Source organism: Corapipo altera, unplaced genomic scaffold (genome assembly GCF_003945725.1).
Source record: "Corapipo altera isolate COAL_440 unplaced genomic scaffold, ASM394572v1 74, whole genome shotgun sequence".
In the NCBI taxonomy this organism is placed as follows: domain Eukaryota; kingdom Metazoa; phylum Chordata; class Aves; order Passeriformes; family Pipridae; genus Corapipo; species Corapipo altera.
In genome coordinates this window covers 2,417,556-2,434,334 of record NW_020884934.1, presented here as the reverse complement: position 1 = coordinate 2,434,334, position 16,779 = coordinate 2,417,556, and the positions used below count along the sequence as shown (strand labels likewise).

The 16,779-nt window shown below is 42.0% G+C and overlaps 1 protein-coding gene across 2 annotated transcripts in view; it reads left to right on the top strand.

Moving 5' to 3' along the window:
* Positions 1–16,779, top strand: part of FCHSD2 (FCH and double SH3 domains 2) — a 112,024-nt gene that overhangs the window by 82,478 nt on the left and 12,767 nt on the right. Inside the window, exons 10-13 of one of the 2 annotated variants that reach the window (XM_027660012.1) lie at positions 504–599; positions 1,590–1,661; positions 7,403–7,519; positions 8,598–8,702. In XM_027660012.1, coding sequence (XP_027515813.1) covers positions 504–599; positions 1,590–1,661; positions 7,403–7,519; positions 8,598–8,702 — 390 coding nt within the window. The remainder of the gene's footprint in view (positions 1–503; positions 600–1,589; positions 1,662–7,402; positions 7,520–8,597; positions 8,703–16,779) is intronic. The other variant, XM_027660013.1, reaches the window with a different exon arrangement.

The following is a 16,779-nucleotide window of genomic DNA, read 5'->3' as shown; positions in this document are numbered from 1 at the left end:
GACATGAGAGGTTTGTTTAGGGACATGTGTCATGGTTTCTGAAACGTGTCATTAAACAAATTTAGGAGCTGAAGTGGTTTTGCTTTACAAAACACAGGCTTGGAGAGTTTCCTCTGAAAGCAATTTAATAGAGAGAGATGAAGTTTGCAACTGATTTTATGTGCATTACTCCAAATAGTCTTTTCAGCTCCCACAACTGATAATTTCTGTAAAATTAACACATTTCAGCCTAAGAAAGAACATTACACAAGAAATTATCCACAAAGAGAAGGGAGAAATACTGATGGCAGTGGCACCACATTGTGTCTTCTCCAGAGTTGTTTTTTTCCCCTTGTTTTGTAGGTTAAAGTTGTATTTTAGGTGCTTGTCCTCTGAACGAGGTTCTGAATTTCCTTCACAGTTCTGCTGCACAGTTAGCTCTGTTTGAAGGGCTGGTTTTACTCTGTAGATGTTTTTCAACTGACAAAACGAGGAGTGTCAAAGGCCTGTTTTTATTCCCTCAGGTGGTGCGGGATTACAACCTCCAGCTGTTCCTACAGGAGAATTCCGTGTTCCACAAACCTCAGCCTTTCCAATTCCAGCCGAGTGACAGTGACACCGTAAGAACCTTCAGAATTCTTCTATTTCCGATATATTTTATCTAGAAATGTGGGAGAGAATGTTGCTCACTGAAATCCCATACTGGTTTAACCTCATGCTGGATTTTTGGTGGTAAAAGCATCCAACGGGCTCAGTGTCAGCCACAGAAAAGCAGAATGTTTTTTGGCTTTTTATGACTAACAGCCCTGTGTTTCTCTGCTTTCAACCTAATTCTTACTAAATTTTGCTCTAATTCTTACTAAATTTTGTTGCCTTTTTATCCCTGCTGGGAGGTTCTCATCATATTCATATTGTAACCAAGTCAAGTGTCCCTGCACACCTGAATTATTCAAGGAATGCTTAGAGATACACAGAAGGAGTTATTAACTCTAAAAGAATACTGGTGAAACACTGCATTCCAAAAATAACCTCCAAAAATATTCTCTTGGTGTATGTGTTGCTTCCAAAGCAGTGACATGAAAATTGGGTAAATTAGGATATTTAAACACATTTCCAAACAGCAGCCCCTTGATTAAAGTGGATTGTCCACGGCCCAACAACATTGCTAATGTTATTTTAAGAAATAGCAGTTTAAAAGAAGTCTGGCTCTTTAAAAAATATAACCTTGTGCAGCTTTTTCTTGCTTGAATTCATTAGTGAACCGATTTGGACAGCAGTGATCTGAACTTTAGGTGATTTAATTTGAGACTCCTCTTAGCAGCTGCATAAAAGGGGTTTTTTCCAGTCACACCAACTTCTCTGGCACAGTTTCCTTTGTATTTCCCTTATCAGAAAGTGTGATTCTGATTTTCCTTTCTGCTTCTTTGCACAGAGTCCATATTCCCATAAAAAAATTGGGCACCATGGTGCGATTTTTGACTCGACAATCCCTTCCAGCTCTGGGTATTCCCTGATAAACTTTGAGGTTGTTCTTAATACAATGAGTGTCTTTCCCAGCCTTTCTAACCTTTGCTGCTGTGTTTTCATCCCCGTGGGATCTGTGCATCCAGAGTTTTAATGCAGTTCAGCTGGTGGAGATTGAGCCCTCACCTGTCAGTGCTATGAGAATGACCATAGCAGAGGTACCTTTGTGTCCTTATCCATGTGCATGTGGCTTGGGATATGCTGAATTTACACCCACGTGGAGGTGGCAACAGAATGCAGAATATGTGTTATCAAACCATAAAATAAATATAAATTAAATAAATAAAATAGATATAGAAAAGGGGGGGAGCTTTGTTCGCAGTGAGAAGGAAAAATCAATTTAAAGGTGTTTAAATACGGGGAGCAGCTTCACACTCCTGAGCTTGCACAGCACTTGTAATTGATATTCTGAGCTTTTGGGGGCATGAATTAAAATTTCACAGCTCCAGACAGTGCTGGGTGTAATTGGTTCCTGCTCCACCGTGAGGGGGAAGATGCTCTGACAAGTGGAGCTTATTAGGATGCACTGATGAAATGCAGCCCTGGTACTAATTTAATTCTCTTCCTTTTCCAGAGGGTTATCCCCATGTCCAACAGGGCTGTAATTCCCTCCTGTTAAACTCTTCAACATGAAAAATGACAGGATTCCTTGACTTGTGTGGGCTCACCAGGGACTCATGTGCTGCTGGAGCTTCACTCCAGGTCTAAAACTGTCCCTGTCCCTCACATCCAGTGACTTCTGTACCTCCTTAACCCACCTGGGCTGGAGAATTCCAGCATTTCCTCAGTGCACTGCAGCCTTTGGAGCTTCCAGCTGCCAGTTTCCCCAAAATAATTAAATTAAACTTTCTGATCCGTCTAATTATGCTCAGCTGACAGGATGGGTAACAGGTTACACATTCCCAATTTTTAATCAACAAGTACAAGGGGTTGAAGGCTCTTGTTCAGGCTTTTGACTTGGTCAGAAATTGGTCAGATTTTGTTTAATTTTCTGTTGAATCAGCATTTAATTGCAGAACAATTATCAAGCATTCTTTTGCCACGTGTTTGCAGATAATCTGCAGAGTTGATCAGTTGGCTTTTAGTTCCTGTTGGTTGTGCATGATAATTTTCACACCAAAGGCTGAAAGAAAGACAAAATAAAAAATTTCACACCAAAGACTGAAAGAAATGCAAAGCAGAGTGATGAATACATCTCATTAAAGATTGCTGTTAACCTTTCCCAAGTTTTATGGGCTCTCTTCAGGCTGAATCCCTGATCCACCACGACTGAGGGCAAAGTTTGGAGCATTACACTGTTACTGGAATGAAATTTTGAGTATTGTAGGCAGGAAGAATGTTGGAAATTATGTGGAATTCTGCTGTAAATTCTAGTTTCTCAGGGCCTGTCCCAAAGTTTTGCTTTATAAGAGAAGAGCAGTTCCAAAAAGTGTTGGAAAATAGATTTCTCTGCAATCCTTGGGTCAGCTGTGTGCAGCACCCACAGCTCAGTTTGCTTTCAAAATGATCCCAACAGAGCCTCCAAAAGTCTGTTCCTAAGAAAAGAAGCTATGAAACAGTTTTCCATCTCAATTTTCAGGATTTTTGATCCCCAACATCACATTAACAGTGGGTGAAATGTACCGTTTTGAGTGCCTACAGAGAGAAACCCAAAAATATTTGACATCGATCAGCTCTTATCCATTATTAAAAAATTGGTTGGAGCTTGAATTTGAACAGTTGTTCACATGATTAAATTATTGAAATTGTTTCAATGTCTTGTTTTGAGGGACAGCAATTCCAGTTTAAAAAAAAAAAAAGAAGGAAGTTTTGAAAAAAGTTTAAACCAGAGCATTTTTCCCTTCAAGAAATTGTTTTAAAAATATTTAGGAAGAAATTATTCTTCTTCTTCTAAATCAGTTTTAATCCTGTCAAGAAATGAATCCCTGAACTGGGTTTACCAACAGGAATGTGGAAAACGGGGAAGAGTCTTTTGGAATCTTTTCAGCCTCCCAAGAAAAGTCAACCAGCACAACTTGGCCTTCCCTGGATCCTCAATTCAGGGACAGTTTAATCATCCAACATCCTCCCTGAAGGAAAGGGATATTTATTAATTCCCTGGAAATGCAGGGTGTGGAAAACGTGCCGTCCCCACGCTCACAGATAAGAACAGGGCAAAAGAGAAAGGAAATTCAGCAGCTTTTCTCCGTTTCCTGCTTGGAAAAGCTGCTTTTTCCTTCATCCAGGAGAGAAAATGAGCCAAAAAAATGACATAAAACGTGTCCCTGGAGCGGGAGGGGAACGGCCCCAAAAAGCTGACGCTCCGTTTTTGAGGCCTTTTTCCTGTTTTTCGTCCCTGGTTTCCCCTGGATGTTCCAGATCCCGAGGTTTTCTTGGAGCGTGTGAGGAAAAGCTGGGGCCCAACTGATTTTTATCATGAAAACAATCTTTTTCCCACTGTAATTTGCACAAAAACACCTCAGGAAGATGAGGGGAAAGTTTTGCAGTTTCCCCCCCCCCCTCATTATTTGGCAGTTCTTGGGTGGATTGTGAGAAAAAGGATGAATTTCCCCTCACTGTCATACACAGAATATGTTGAATTGCTCAGCTACTTCTATGAGGCAATTTTATATAAATTACATAAATATACTTTTAAAAAGGCCTGTATTTCTGTGTTTAGAGTGATCTGTCTAATACCAGAACAGACTGGGTTAAAGTATAATTTTTTTGAGGCTAAATATATTAAAAAGTAAAGATATTATTTAATGTTTTCAGTCTTTTTATACCAGAACACACTGATTATAAATGTAACTTTTTTGAAGCTAAATCTACTTTAAAAGTAAGTTCTTATTTAATATTATTAATCTTTCAATACCAGAACAGATTGGTTATAAGTTTAACCTTTTTGAAGCAAAATATATATTAACAATAAGTTATTGTATCGTTTTATTGATCTTTTAATACCAGAACAGACTGGTTTTAAGTATAACCTTTTTGAAGCTAAATATATATTACGAATAAAGGTATTATTTAATTTTATCAATCTGTAAATTATTAGGAATTTTTGCTTAGGAGAAATTCAGCAATTCAGGGAAAGAAATTACCTAAAATGTGAGTAAGGCCGAGCTCACTCTGGGCTAAATTAAATTTAATTAGTTCTACAATAAGAGACTAAAACAAGCCCTAAACTTGGCTCATGATTTTGCTAAAACTGCTTAGTTTAGCTGTGAATTGTGTGAAAAATGTCATGTGTGTTCCTCCCTCCTCCCAAAAGTGTTGGTTTGCAGCCTTGGCATGAAAACCTCTTGTTTTCACCTCTTAAAGGAAATGCCTGATTTTTATCCCTGTTTTATGTTGGCCCTTTGCATGCAAGAAATCCTTCCCACTTTTTACCTCTGTCAAAGTGATTTTTATGGTTGTTTTTTTTAGGCTTCAGCCTCAAAAATTGAGAAAAAAAATAAAGAAGGCTCAAAAACCAAGGTTTTTTTTTTTTTCACTTTTAAGACAGCACATGTCCAGATATAACTGACAAATAAAAACATAGACTGGGTTTGCAACTTCTGCACCTGCAACAACATTCCAGGCAAAACTGGAGGAGGGACACATGTTTGCAGACTAAATTCGTGTGTTAATTTAAGCAACAGTGTTGCTGCCTCTCAACTTTTGAGCTGCCTGGAGCCATCCAGCCCTTTCTCTTGGGTTCCTGATTGAATTTTTAGCACTAAACACTGTTTTCAGTGTAATCCAAGCCCGGAGGGAGCAGCAGAATGTCCAGCTATGTTTAGCTGGGGGATTTTTTGGCTCTTCCCTCATTCCTTGGCCACGGGGAGTGGGTTTGGTTTCCCTCTTTTTTGGAAGAGGTTAAATTGAGGCACTGGCCATGTTGCCACCACCAAGTTCCAGTCCTGACGACACTTAAGCACGAGCTTAATTTAGTAAATCAGGTCAAGAGCAGATTCTTCAGTTCCCCACCTTCTTCCCTTCGGTTTTGATGTCTGGAGGATAAACCTGGTTTAGCTCCTTTTTCTCACCTATTTAAATGCAGCTGGGTTTTCATTCCTTGTTTGATGTCCCCCTTGCCCTGAGAGTTCAGACTTCCCAGATTATCCTTGAATCCCTACTTTTCCATGCCAGCCACCTCCCAGTGCTCCTCTGCTTCCAGGTTCCTCCACAGCCTCCTGAAGTGGCAGCAGCTTCTTTTACAGGTCAGGTCAAGTCAAGTCCCTCCCAGCCATGGATTCAGGGAGCATTCCAGGTCCTGAGGGGTTTGAAACTGTTCTCAGCCAGGTATCCAGACTGGGCATTTCCCCTGGCTTGTCCAGCTTAGGAGAAGAAAATGAGCTGCTGTGTAGGAGCAGGATGAATGGGAACTTTGGGAATTCCTGATGAGATGTTTTATGAGGTGGTTTATAGGATTCTGCTCAGGATTGTGGCTGTTAAGACTCAGGTGGAAGCTGTGGGAGAAGCTGTACAATAAACTGGGAATAAACTGAGGTCCAGTGTTATGTCAGGGATGGGATGTGAATAAATCCATGTGTTTGTCCTGTTGAAGTTTTGCACTGACTTGGTGAGGTAATTAAAGAGGTCAGTAGTGAAGGAATGGGATTCTGTAAATCCACCTCAATAAAAGCAGGTAAAAGCAAACTTAATAATTAAATTGAGGGGATGGGTGAAGAGATATTCACCTGCAGCTTCACCTTCCTACCTGTTCATTCCAGAGCCACCCACGTGCTTGTAACCCTCCTCCTCTTCTGGGCTGCCCTACACCTTGTCCAACGACTCCTTCTACTTTCAAAACTACCACAAACATGAGTTTTGTGGTTCTGTTGCACACCAGTGGGTGAACTCCATGGGAATGGTTGTTTCTGGATTTGACATCAAATATCTGGACATCTTCCAACGGGTTGGAAAAGCCTCTGGGGTGGTTTTTTTGGTCACTGTGAGCAACAAGGGAGTGCTGCCTCCCCTTAACCCCTCCTTTGATGTGGTGGAGTCCCCATCCCTGGAGGTATTTAAAATCCATGTGGATGTGGCACTCAGGGCCATGGGTTAATGGTGGTCTTGGCAGTGCTGGAGAAAGGTTGGACTCAATGATCTTGGAGGGCTTTTCCAGCCCAAATGATTCCATGATAAATGCACTAGGTAGTGCAGTTATGGAAATGACAGATTGGGAATTATTTCAGTCATTACATTCTGGGAAGTCTTCAGACTTCCAGACAGGTTCTGTTCCATCTGTAGACAGGAGAGAACTACTCATCTTCCTTCAACTGGAATTTCTTCAGGGGGAGAGTTACTAAGAACGAGCCTACATGGCCTGTGGGATCACACTGAACCTTTCATCTTTAGGAACAAATCCTTCCCTGGGAGGGTGGGGAGGCCCTGGCACAGGTTTTCCAGAGAAGCTGTGGCTGCCCCATCCCTGGAAGTGTCCAAGGCCAGGTTGGAGCAACCTGGGCTAGTGGAAGGTGTCCCTGCCCATGGCAAAGATGGGACTGGATGGGCTTTAAGGTCCCTTCCAACCCAAACCATTCTGTGATCTTTGCTGCCTGTAACAATTTTTACCTCAGAAATCAGGTGAATCCTTGGGTATTATTCCTCATCTCTTGGATTTGGTGGATGGCTGTGCCTGTATTTCTGTTGGATTCACTGTGGCTGTCTGTCATTGCAGTAGAGCTGTGGTTGTGTCCAGTGTCACACTGATGCTCCTGAAACTCCTGTGAATTCCTGGGAACTTTGATTTGCATTTTCCACGGCCTGGTCCCATCCCAAAATCCAGTACAGTTGTTTTGCTTGGGTCCTCCTTGTTTCATATGAAACAAGACTGATTAACATAAAGTTATCCTGTATGGAAACACCATTTTCCCCACAGAGGTTCCCCCTGGGGCTGTGTCAGGACTCATACCCTTGTTTTCTGTTCCAGAGTCGACAACTGGAATCGGAAACTGGAACGACTGAGGAGCACAGTCTGAACAAGGAGGCTCGGAAATGGGCCACCAGGGTGGCCAGGGAGCACAAAAACATCGTTCACAGCCAGAGGGTAGGTGGGGGACACTCTGTACACAGGGATTTGGGGCATGAAGGAGGGGCACGAGGGATTATTTCTGTCCTGTCCCCCCTCCCTGCCATTTTCATCCCAGCCTTTCTGGGTTTGCAGCCCCTCAGGCTTTGTCATTGTGTTTTGTTATTCCCATGGGAACCTGAAATCAGAGCTGCTGCTTTTTACTGCAAGTGCCCACCCTCCTCCTGCTCAAATTAAACTTTCAGGGCTTCTCTTATCTCCCTGGGATTCTCCTCCCTCCACTCTCTCATGTATTTATTACCCATGCTCATTTGGGGATCACAAGTCTTTTCAACAGCAGGAAAATCCATGAGTAGTGTGCACTTTAAATCTAATCTGAAGGAATAAAATCGTGTATTGATGAATTTATTTCTACCTGTTTGGCTTAGAAGAACCTGGGGCTGTGTTTGGCAGCCTAACTGGGGCATCAGGTCTTTTGAAAGGTGTATTTTAGAGTGAGAAAAAGGACAAAAGTTCTTTGCTTTTCCTCTAAAAGGCAGCCAGGGACGAGTGTGTTGTGTTGTCACCATACTCTGCCTCATTTCCCAAGCATTCCTACAGTTCCCACCCCGAGTGGAGCATCAGCTGCAGAAAAACAACATCCAAAATGCTCTGACATCTCTAAAAAATGTTATGACACTTGGTCTAGTGGAAGGTGTCCCTGCCCATGGGAGGGAGTTGGAACAGGATGATCCTTAAGGGTCCCTCCCAACCCAAACTCTGGGATTCTACATTCCTGACATAAATATGCAAAAACGTATCTCTTTCAAATATGGAACTACCAGCCTATAGATGAGTCGGTTCCTACCACAATCTGATGTTTTGGTGAAGATCTGGAAGCCTTCCCCTAAGTGGAATGTCCATGTGAAATTCTGTGCTCTCAGGTGCTGTTTTCCCTTGTCCATCACCTTTTTTTTTTTTCCAGTGATGGACCATTGCCTGTAATTGAACAGTAATTGTTGGGAATATTTATCCTAGTAAATAATAACCATCATAAATATTTCTCCTGGGAGTGTTTTGCTGGTGTTGACTCTGGGTGTTTCCCTGTTCCTGGCAGACCCTGGAGGAGCTGGAATGCCACGGGCCCGTGATGTCCGAGCAGAGCCGAGCGGAACTGGAGCAGAAAATAGACGAAGCCAGAGAGAGCATCCGCAAGGCTGAGGTGAGCAGGGAGTTCCCTGGGAGAGATTTGTGTCCCAGCTCTTCTAGTTTTGGTGGTGGGACCATAAATTGAAGCGTCAGAAATCAGGGAATTTTAAGGCGCTGTTTTTTTCCGTCGTTTCATCCTTGTCAAATCACAGAATTAACTCGATGACAGGCTCCAGAGCAGAAGAGGGATGTTCAAAACACCTCCTGATGATGAGTGATTGCACTTGGTGCGTTTGCCACTCTCGTGCAAAGGTCAAGGAGCTCTATATTTAGGGGTTTTATCTTAAACAAGAGGAAAAACAACCTCAAGTCTGCAAGTTTCCCTCTGCTCGGAGGAATTATGATGGTCATATCTCTATCTCGATGCTTTTTCTTCTGGTGTGCTTCTGCTGTAGTTGGGTTTTGATAGAACAATTCAGAATGTTGACGAGAAAACATCAGAAATAATCCTTGTATCTCTTGCTGCTTTCCTGGGAGGTGTTTTGAAAAAGTTAAAGAGGTTTATGAGGCTCGTTGGGGGTTAAGAAACACTCAGGAAAAGATAAACCAACTCCCTACTTGGCTGCCAGTGCTGGGTTAGTGCAAGTGAACTGTTTTCATGGCCAGTGATTCGAAAAGTCTTATTTCAGGCACCAGGAACTAATCTGTTGCTTTTTGGATGAGTGAGTTGCTTAATTAAAACTGTAGAGCAAACCTAATTGTTTCAGTGAAGTGCTTCTCATACCTCAGAGTACCTGAGGTAATTAGGAATGTGATTTACAGTTGAAGAGGCTGGAAAATACGAGGGGAAATTATTCCTCCTCCTGGTGGGAGAAACACTAAGCTCCCTTTTTAAATATGCTGAGCTAAAAACCTAAACCCAACAAAAAGTGGTTTAAAAACCTATTTTGAGTAAATTGTTTCCAACAGGCTCTGAAATGCTTCATTCTCTGTGTGTGTGTGTATAGATAAATATATATATATAATGATTAGTTATAGTTAATGATTAAATATGCAAGGGCAGAGAGCACAAGAATGCAAGATAAAAGCAGCAGCAGCAGCAAGAAGTAAAACCAGGATTAGAAGTTGCCCAGGAGAAGGTTCTCCCATCAAAATATTATAAAAAGCCCAAATGAAATCAGTCTGGAACTGAAGTGCCAGAGGGTGGAAGGAAAGTGCCAAGAAGTGGAAGTTTTATATAAATAAATATGAATTATTTTCTCCCAGAGATGTGTTACAGCTCATACAGCCAAATACCATGTTTTCTTGGTTTTCCAGTGTGTTGAAAACCATTCCGTACCTTCCACATATTTAACACATTCTGTTTTATTCATATATTGATTGATCGATTGATTTATATTTAACAATTCTGTTTCACAACAGAATTCAGGGCAAATACCAAGTGACTGAGTCTGGGACTCAGTGACTGGGGGATTTTTACTGACTTCTCTCTCCTCTGATCCAGGTTTTCTGCTGCATATTTTAAAATCCTGAAGTTATCCCTGAGTTTTTGGGATGGCAGGTCCCACTTTGTGGGACTTCTCTGTATTGCCACTCACATTATTTATAGTACAAAATTGTTTATTTTTTTAAGATAAGCCAATAAGTGAATTCAGGGAGCTTTTTTTTACTTCCACTTAGGAATGGCTTTTTCTTTAAGCCCCAGCCCCTGTCAGTCCCCACTTCTCTAAGCCTGAGTTCAAGACCAGTGATTAGTCAAGAGATTTTTACACATATGAAATCCCAGAGAAGAAGAAACTAAGCTTTGCTTTAAAACCTTTTCTTTGGGAATGCAGTGATGAGTCTTTCCACCCTGTAAAATCAGACATTGCTGCGTGTTTAAGTGCAGCCGATGAAGTTGGAATTGCTGAGGGTTGGGGAGGGGAATGATATTTGTGGGAGAAGTTCCATTTGGGTATTTGGGGTGTAGGGAAGGTGGGGAATTGTCCTTTCCCTGTCCTGCTGCACCACGTTTGGGTCAAGGAGCTGCAGCTGGTGAGTAAAGCAGAGCAAAGAGACCCTGATTTACCTCAGTGCCTCCAAAAGGTGGATTTCAGGATAATAAGGAGGGTTGGAAGGTTTCTGGATGGGTGGCAGGAGTCAACAGCCAGTTATTGGAATTAAGGAGGAGACAGATTTTCCCATGCTTCCTGTTCCTCAGAAAAAGAGGACTGGAAAAGTAGAATAAGAGAGATTACACAGGTTTTGTTCCAGGTTGATGTTTCTAATTCAGGAAATAAATCAAGGGGGGGAAAACAAGTCCCCCAGCCAAGGCCAGAAGTGTTTTCTGGGTCACATTTTGGAAGGTGTTTTACTCCTGCCTGGGACAGCCCAGGGGAATTCCCCCTGCAACACTCTCCAGTTCCTTCTCACCTTCTCACATCAAACCTTAACCACCTGCAGGACTTGGTGCTGCTGCTGCTCTTGGGAAGAATCATTGTTTTGTTTTTAAAGGATCTGTGTGTTCCATTAGTGCTTGGAAAACACTTGCTGAGTGTTATTTCATCTCGGAGGTGTTCTCCCATCTTCCTTTTGGGGTATTTTTTTGTATTCTTCTCTTTAAATGCTTATGCTTTTTATGGGAATTTTGATGTCTGGAGTAACCTGCCTGTTCTATTTTGGCTTCTTGCTCCGCTCCTTGGTGTTTTTTCCTTTGCAAATCCACTCTCTTCCTCCTTTTCTTTCCTCATCATTCCTGAAGGGGAAGATAAATTCATGAGCACTTTGGGATTAAATTCTGCCTTTCTTCTGGCAGAGCTGTGTTGGTCATCACTAGACATTTCCACTTGTTTTTCCCTGAGGAATTTTATATCCTTGATGGATCTCTCCGGTGCCAGAAGACAGAGCAGGTTCAGGATGAGCTGAGCCAGGACCTTTTGGAGAGGATTTATGGGCTTTCCCCAGGGTGTTTTTGGGCACAGATGTGCTCATCTCATTTTCCTCTTCCTTGGAGACCCTGAATCCACTGAAATCCAAGCCCTGGGAATAACTCAGGATGCATATCATACTTATAACTCATGGATTTACTGGTGTAAATGTGTTAGGTTTAGTTTGTGATGGTGTGGGTGAAATTTGGAACCACAGCAAAGAAATCAAGTAAAAGTGGATCAGAATCAAGACTGTTACAGAAACCCAAGTTTTTTGTCTTACAAGGTGCCTGAACATAAAACCTCAGTGGTTTATCCCTGATTTTTTTCTTCCTGGGATAAGGAGGTATTTTTCCTCATGATGTTTCAGGGGAGCAAACTCCTTGAATAAAGTTTGGGGAAAATTAGGACTTCCAGCAGAGTGTTCCTCTGCAGTTGATACAGGGCAGATATGACTGGGACTGAGAACCAGAACACACATCTTCTTCTGAAAAACAGACAGTTTGGGGTTTGTTGAAGGTTTTTTATTGTCTTGCTGGCTTGTTTTTAGAGGAGATGTTGTAATAATGTGAGATTGTGACTCTTAATACCTCTGGCACTGGCAGAGCAGTAAAATTGATGGTAGTTAATAGAGTTTAGATCTAGAGAAACTCCACCACTGCTGTGGGCTTGGATAAAGACAAGCACTGAGAGCAGAAGGTGCTTGGTCAGAGTGAAGGCAGCACAATTCAAGCATCATTTGGAAAGGAAGTCAGTGAAGAAAATTAAGAATTGATACTGAAATTGAATTTGGAAAAACTGATAATTTGGGGAAATCAACCATTCTTGCAGCTCCTTTATACTCACTCATCCAGCTCAGGTAACTGAACCAGAACTTGGGTGTTTTAAGCTTTGATTTTTTGTGGCAGCAGGAAGGAAGGAATCAAGCTTTCCATTCCTCCACAGCCTGGATCCCTTAATCTTTCAGCTGCTGGGGACAAAAATGTCCTGTCTCCGCTGATCTGTGCTGTGGAAATAGGGAAAACACAAGGTGAAGCTTTCTAGAATGCTCCTTTCCTTTCTCCAGGATGGTGGGAGGTTTCACATTTGCTCTCCCTTTGCTCAGGAAAGGTCTTGGGGCCCCCACAGCAATTAATCCTGTTTGCACTTCATTATATTTTGTCTCATCAGTTGTTCATCTACAAGTCTCAGGAGAGTGTTTGCACCAGATTAGGCTTGGTTAAGACTCATCAAGGTGCTGTTTGCTGGGTTTGATTAGTTCAGAGGCAAAAGGGCCATTTTTAGTGGTGCTTGGAGGGCTGTTTTCTCCCTCTTCCTTATATCTTGGATATTTATTGCTTGGCTGTGCTGACAGTTGTGTTGCTGGCTGAGCTCCTGGGCTGGCTGAGGCTCTGGTTTATTAATCATACCCTGCCTGTGCTCCTGCTGCATCTCCAGCAGACGTGGTTCCATCTCATCCTGCCTTTGCTGTGTGTACTCTGCACTGAAACATTCACCTGCAGGGGTGGTGTCACTCCTTGCTCACAAAAAATGGGAGAAAAGCAAATTCCATGTGCTTCAGGAAAAGAAATTAAATGGGATCACAGAATCACGGAATGGGGTGGGTTGGGAAGGACCTTCAGGAAAGGAGAGTGGCTTTTTACCCAGCAGACACTGATAGGACAAGGGAGAGTGGTTTTAAATTGAGAGAAGAGGTTTAGGTGTGATATTGGGAAGGAATTCCTGGCTGGGAGGGTGGAGAGGCCCTGGCACAGCCCAGAGAAGCTGTGGCTGCCCCATCCCTGGGAGTGTCCAAGGGCAGGTTGGGCTTGAGGCAATGGACTCCTTTTGGTAAAGGATCAGGAATTAGACTGGGGTACAAATATATTGATTGGCTTGTTTTCTAGATTTTGGGTTTGTTTTCATTCAGTTCTTTTGAAAGGTGAACCCCGCTGAAAATCCAGCTCAGTTCCATAAACCTGGGGTTCAAATGCAGTGTCATTCAGGTGCTGGGCTTTGAGGGGGTCTCTAGTCCAACCTCTTCTTAAATCTCCCTGATGTTTTTGGTTATGAACATCCACAACATTTTTCACTATATTCAGAACCAGTATTTATTCCCAGGACCACAGAGAAATGTGCTAATAAGGGTTTGCATCATACATTTTATGTACACTGCATTTTCTATTTACAGATTTGGGATGATTTCCATTCAGCCCATTACCGGTAGACTGGGAATCACTTCCTAAACCCTACAAATCCAACACTGCTCCCATCTATTCTCCATCTCCTTCCTCTTCCTAAACCCTCCAAATCCAACACTACTTTCAGCTATTCTCCATCTCCTTCCACTTCCTAAACCCTACAAGTCCAACACTGCTCCTAACTATTCTCTGTCTTCTTCCCCACCAACTGCTTTCCCTTTTTAGGGATTTTTAATGTTTTATGTGCCTGAGCTTGGGAAAAATCCATCTGCCAGTCCCTGCAGGTGGACTCTTCTCTGGGAACAGCTTCCCCTCTGTTTTCTTAACCTTGGAATTCACTCTTATCTGTGTCAGGGTTTCATTTCCTCTTTGCCTCCTCTGATTTCACTCCATGCAGGATATTTAGCATATAAATGAACTCACTGCAATATCTGCACGAGCCTCCTGCCCATCCTCCCACTTAAAAAACCCACTCAGTGTTGTGTTGGAAAATGTCATTTATTAGTTCATTCCCCAGGATCCACATTTTGGGTGAGTCTGTTGGATAGGATTTATTTTTATGTTTGGTTTTTTTTTTTTTGGTTGGGGTGGTTTTGGCATCGCTGGCTTTCCATCCCAAACACCACCAAGGCAGTGAAAGTTGAATTTTGTGGATTAAACTCCTCATCCATCCCTATTTGAATAGCAGTGGACTCTGAATTGTGTGGAATAAGACTCACTTTGGGGTTGGAGGGATTCATGGCATTCCAGATTGGAATTTGAATTGTTTTTAAATAAAAGTGACTCGTAGTCACATTTATCTGCCACTGAGCAAATAATTCCAAAATTGAAATGCTACATTACTTTTCAAGAAGAGAATTATTTCATTTTAATAGCTTTTTCAGGTATTGGCCTTAAAATTTCAACTAAAAAATGTTACTAAATAGGGACAAAAATAAAAATAATGTCTTCTCAGAGTGTTTTACCAAAACCTTTCCATGTTTCTTCCTTCTTGGCTAAAACAATTTGCCAAATGAGTGTCCAACCACTTGGCTTTAGTTGTGGCAGTCCATGATCCCAAACTAAATGATCCCAAGATTCTCTGATTTTGCGATGCTTCTCCTGCCACTAGAAAAACATGGACTAAATATATTACATATAAATATTAAAAAAAATTATATAGAAATATATACCAGTGGAATAAAATATTTCTCACAGAAGATGGTTTAGGTCCACTTGTAATCCTAATTAATTATCTGAATAAGCTCATTAAATATAAAATAAATAATTTTGAATTCTTCAGGAGGAAAAAAAAAAACCCTGGGCAAGGCACTGGAGTTGTTCTGCACCCTGGAAATCAAATAAAAAGATCAAATAAAGCAACTCTGTTCTCCAGAAAATCCATTTAAGACTGGTCTTAACAATCCTAAACCAAAATTTAGGGTGACTTTAGATCAGATTTGCTGGATTTTTGGGTTTGCTTTTGACCCCAATACCTTTTTAAAAGGCTTTGAAAACTGTGTGTTTGGGGGATGGAAAAGAACCACTTGGGTTTTTTCCTGGGAACAGCTGTTGCTCTGGAAGATTTTCTTGCTGGGTTTCATTTTGCTTCCAGAGCAGTTGTTTATCTTCATCTCGTCTAAGCTGTGGGTCTCAAACCTTTGCTTAATTAAGGCTGGAACAGTAAATAAACAAAACTATTCCTTCTTCCATGGAGAGCAACAAAAGGTATGTGAGGGACAGATAACAGTGTTTATATTTTTGAAAACTTTGGGGTTGTTGGGGTTTTTTTTGCCTTTCATCTTCTCCAAATCTCCCACCAGCAAAGGGCAAAAAACCAGCTCAGAGAAGCAGGAACCCCCCAGAAGGGTAAATTTTTGTGGGTGGCTCATGGTTTGAAATCAGGGTAAAGACATCCCAGCATTTAATTATGAAATAATAATTGGGGATTGGGAATTGTAAACAGCAATTTCACTGGGAAAGAGGGAAATGCTGGTCCTGCAGGGAGGCTTAATAACAAGGAACGTTGGGCAGCACCCAGAGCTGGGAGCCAGGGCTGGATTCTGGCATTTCTGGGCTTTGGAAACTCAGCTGCCTTCCTGGAATGCTCAGAATTGCTGGGGAAAAGAGTGATTTTAAATCTTTTCAGGTCTCTGAGTGTGTGTCGGGGAGGGCTCTGGGGCAGGAGGGACAGCACGTGTGGCCAGGGGGGTCCATTCCAGCGGGAGGGAAAAGCAGGGATTAAAGGGATAAAATGGAAATAGAGGATCTTTTTGAGGGAGCAGGGCTTTGGGAATGGGTTGAGGCTTTTTTTAAGGGTGCTCATTGGTGTGGGTTTGCAGTGTAATCCAGACCTGGGATTTGTCAGAAAGCGGGATCATGGAATCCCAGACTAGTTTGGGTTGGGAGAGACCTTAAAGCTCATCCAGTTCCATGCCCTGCCATGGGCAGGGACACCTTCCACTATCCAAGGTTGTTCCAAGCCTTGTCCAGCCTGGCCTTGGACACTTCCAGGGATGGGGCAGTGCCAGTTTGCCACTGGAAACCTGAATCCCAGAGCCCTTGGGGTTGGAAAAGCCCTCCAGGATTGAGTCCAACCCAGCACTGCCAAAGGCCACACTAAGCCAGGTTTAAATATGTCCCTGTGTGAGAAGCAGAGCAAAGTTTTAGACTAAGAACTGGTATTTTATTTTGATTTTTTCATCTAGGTAGGAAGCTGTTAAATCTGGTCTAATTATTTAGGTAAAAATATAATCTCAGCTCATAAATAGCTTTCAAGTGCAGGCCTGACCTAATGCTGGTAAACTTTTATGGTTTGTCTGCAGTGGAATGAAACTCCAAACATTTGTGGTTTGGAACAAATATTTGTTGACTATTAAAACTACTGAGTGTAAACAGAGAAGGGGGAACTCCACTGGATTTGCTGGGTAAATGAAAATTAATTGAATTAAAGGCACAGTCAAGGATCTTGGAGCATCTTGTTTATTTTAGGCAGCAGGAGGATATATTTGACATGATAAATATTACTCTTCTAGCTTACCTACTTTTTAAAAATGACATTTTTTCTAAGCTGAATTAAAAAGAG